This window comes from Montipora foliosa, chromosome 12 (assembly GCF_036669935.1).
Source record: "Montipora foliosa isolate CH-2021 chromosome 12, ASM3666993v2, whole genome shotgun sequence".
Classification (NCBI taxonomy): Eukaryota; Metazoa; Cnidaria; class Anthozoa; order Scleractinia; family Acroporidae; genus Montipora; species Montipora foliosa.
Genome location: NC_090880.1, coordinates 9686016 through 9688515, shown reverse-complemented (window position 1 = coordinate 9688515; position 2500 = coordinate 9686016). Strand labels below are relative to the sequence as shown.

The 2500-nt window shown below is 36.2% G+C and overlaps 2 protein-coding genes across 6 annotated transcripts in view; one reads left to right on the top strand and one right to left on the bottom strand.

The window, feature by feature from the left end:
* LOC137980361 (centromere-associated protein E-like) overlaps nt 1–2500 on the top strand; it is a 65960-nt gene that overhangs the window by 13090 nt on the left and 50370 nt on the right. For both annotated transcript variants that reach the window (XM_068827775.1, XM_068827774.1), the window contains exons 11-13: nt 653–737; nt 1045–1171; nt 1423–1470. In XM_068827775.1, the coding sequence (XP_068683876.1) occupies nt 653–737; nt 1045–1171; nt 1423–1470 (260 nt within the window). The remainder of the gene's footprint in view (nt 1–652; nt 738–1044; nt 1172–1422; nt 1471–2500) is intronic.
* LOC137980363 (potassium voltage-gated channel protein Shaw-like) overlaps nt 1–2500 on the bottom strand; it is a 78453-nt gene that overhangs the window by 61357 nt on the left and 14596 nt on the right. The window lies entirely within an intron of this gene.

The following is a 2500-nucleotide window of genomic DNA, read 5'->3' as shown; positions in this document are numbered from 1 at the left end:
AGCGATCGAGATAGTTTTGTTTTGCGCTTTGCGTATGTTTTAGATTCATCCACGCTTCCAGCTATTTTTGTGGTCTGAGGTCAAATAAAACTCTGTTAAAATCACACGAAATACTCGTTCTTCGTTAACTTGTTACTTTTGCGATATTTATTACACTTGTTAACACGTACTTTGTCCTTGAAAACAAAATCCATGCAACTTTTCTGATATTTGCAGGTGGCTAAGGCCCTCTGAGTCTTTTTTCTCACTCTTCGTTAACTTTGTTATTTTTGCCAAATTTGTTCCTCTTGCTAAAGCTCATTTTGCCTGTGTTCCAGGGAGAACCCTTCCCAGAAAATTTTATCAAATAAACATGCCACACTGAAATGATGCTTCCATCGAATATGTTTGTTTTTCAATTAAATACGATCTTTTTACCCGCAAGGTTTAAATTGCTGATCATATATTTATTCGACCTCATGCTGGTTGAAAGAGAAAACCTGCAATTTTGTAATACCCGACATGACAATGAGAACATCTCGAAGAAACTTCGGCCCTTAGGTCTCAAACAAAAACCCGGGCCTGGAGCGCTGCTTGTAATAAAATACGTTTTCGTCCTTGTTTATACTTCCCTGGCACTGACAAACTGTTATTCTGCTGTTGTCCTTTGCAGGTCAGCGTTTAAAAGAGGGAGGCCACATCAATAAGAGTCTACTTGCCCTTGGATCGGTGATTGCTAAGCTCAGTGAAGGAGAAAGGTGAAAGAACTTCAAGGTCTTTCTTGGTAGTTGAACAACATTTTGTTGCATTAAGGCTGCCTCGGCTCTTTAAGTCAATTTCTCACAAACACCGGAGGAGCATGCAGCGTTATAACGGGGCAATTTTGTACGGACCATTTCGCGTTAGGTTATAAGGAACCTTGTTGTCACACTACTCAACTGAAAAGATATTACAAAGTGCTGGACAAGCACAACTGAATCACACATAGGAATTCGGAGCGCTAACAGAAAATCTTTTCTTGTTCCGATGAAATTCTACTTATGACAGCCTTGCGTTTTCCAACAGCTTTGTACCATTTCGAGACTCCAAACTAACACGGATCTTACAGTCCTCACTCGGCGGTAATGCTAAGACTTCTATGATCTGCACAATCACGACGGCTGCAGTAGAAGAGACCATAAGCACATTAAAGGTAAAGTACTTTATCCAATATTGCATTCCTTTCCTGCACTTCCAGTGGATCCTTTCTGCTCCAGCAAATGTAACGCCCCCTTTTTCTCACCAAGAAAAAAAAATAAGATTTACCTTTTCATCTTTTTTGCCTCTTGCCCAAAATTAAATAAAGACTACATGGTGAAGATAATGAGGTGGTTATTCTCAAGAATATAATGAAATACGATTGCACATTTAAAAATATGTGAATTCTTTCGGGTTTTTTTGCAGTTTGCTAGTCGTGCTAAAACAATCAAGAATTGTCCTGAAGTAAATGAGGTAATGCCAATTTAGTTTCTTATCTGATATTTTGATGCCGTAAATCGTATGCAAAATGGCCGCCAATAAACTATTCTTTCACGTTTGTTCAAATTGGCTTGACTAGTCTTGTTTCAATATTACACTTTTTTAAAATATATGCATAGTACAACAAACGTACAGACTTACGGAACGGAACAAAAGTAAACTACATACAACAACACCTATTATAGAACACTACTTTTTACAGAGACACTATTGAACGATAATAACTAATAAACTACCTTAAAAACGTCGACTTACGATGCATTACTTGAACTACTGTCTAGAAAAAAAAACTATATAAGAAATTTCCATTTGTCATAAAATTTGTGAATCGTTTTGTTCCTGGCGCTAATGTACTTTTCTGTTTGTATTTTGATGTTCACTTTTGCTCAAGCAGCTTAAATTGGGAAGAACTCCATTCCCTCTGCAATCCCACAGATACAATTTGCCTATGATTATCAAATAACTTAATGTGGGGCAGGTTGAGAAGATCACTGCAAGAATAACATCTTGTAGGTTGAGACTCATCTGTTGATTTGACTGGAAAATATATAGTTCAAAGGCTTTCCAAAACTTATTTGAATGAGTACAATGAAACAGAAGATGGTATAAAATTTCCTTCTCTTGGTTACAGAAAGAGCAATAAAGTTTCCAATGTAACCGATCTTATACAATTTTTCATTAGTGTACAGGATTGTATTTAGGACTTTATATTGAAATGTCTTTAGATAACGTTTACAAATGACAGTATGTGGAAGGTGATAAGACTTTTAAAGTTGACCTTTAGTAATATTAAATTCCATTTCCCGTTGCAAGTTTATACTATTGTTCGGAAGGCGAGCCTTCCTCGATTTCCTTCCTCAGTGGTACAACAATGTACATAAAGAATAAAATCAACTAATAACGAACAGCATACCATACAAGTCGCACGTACTAAAGTACATATTTATGTATATATCTATATATTTATATATAAAATTACAGTCGATGATCAATGCTCTCTATG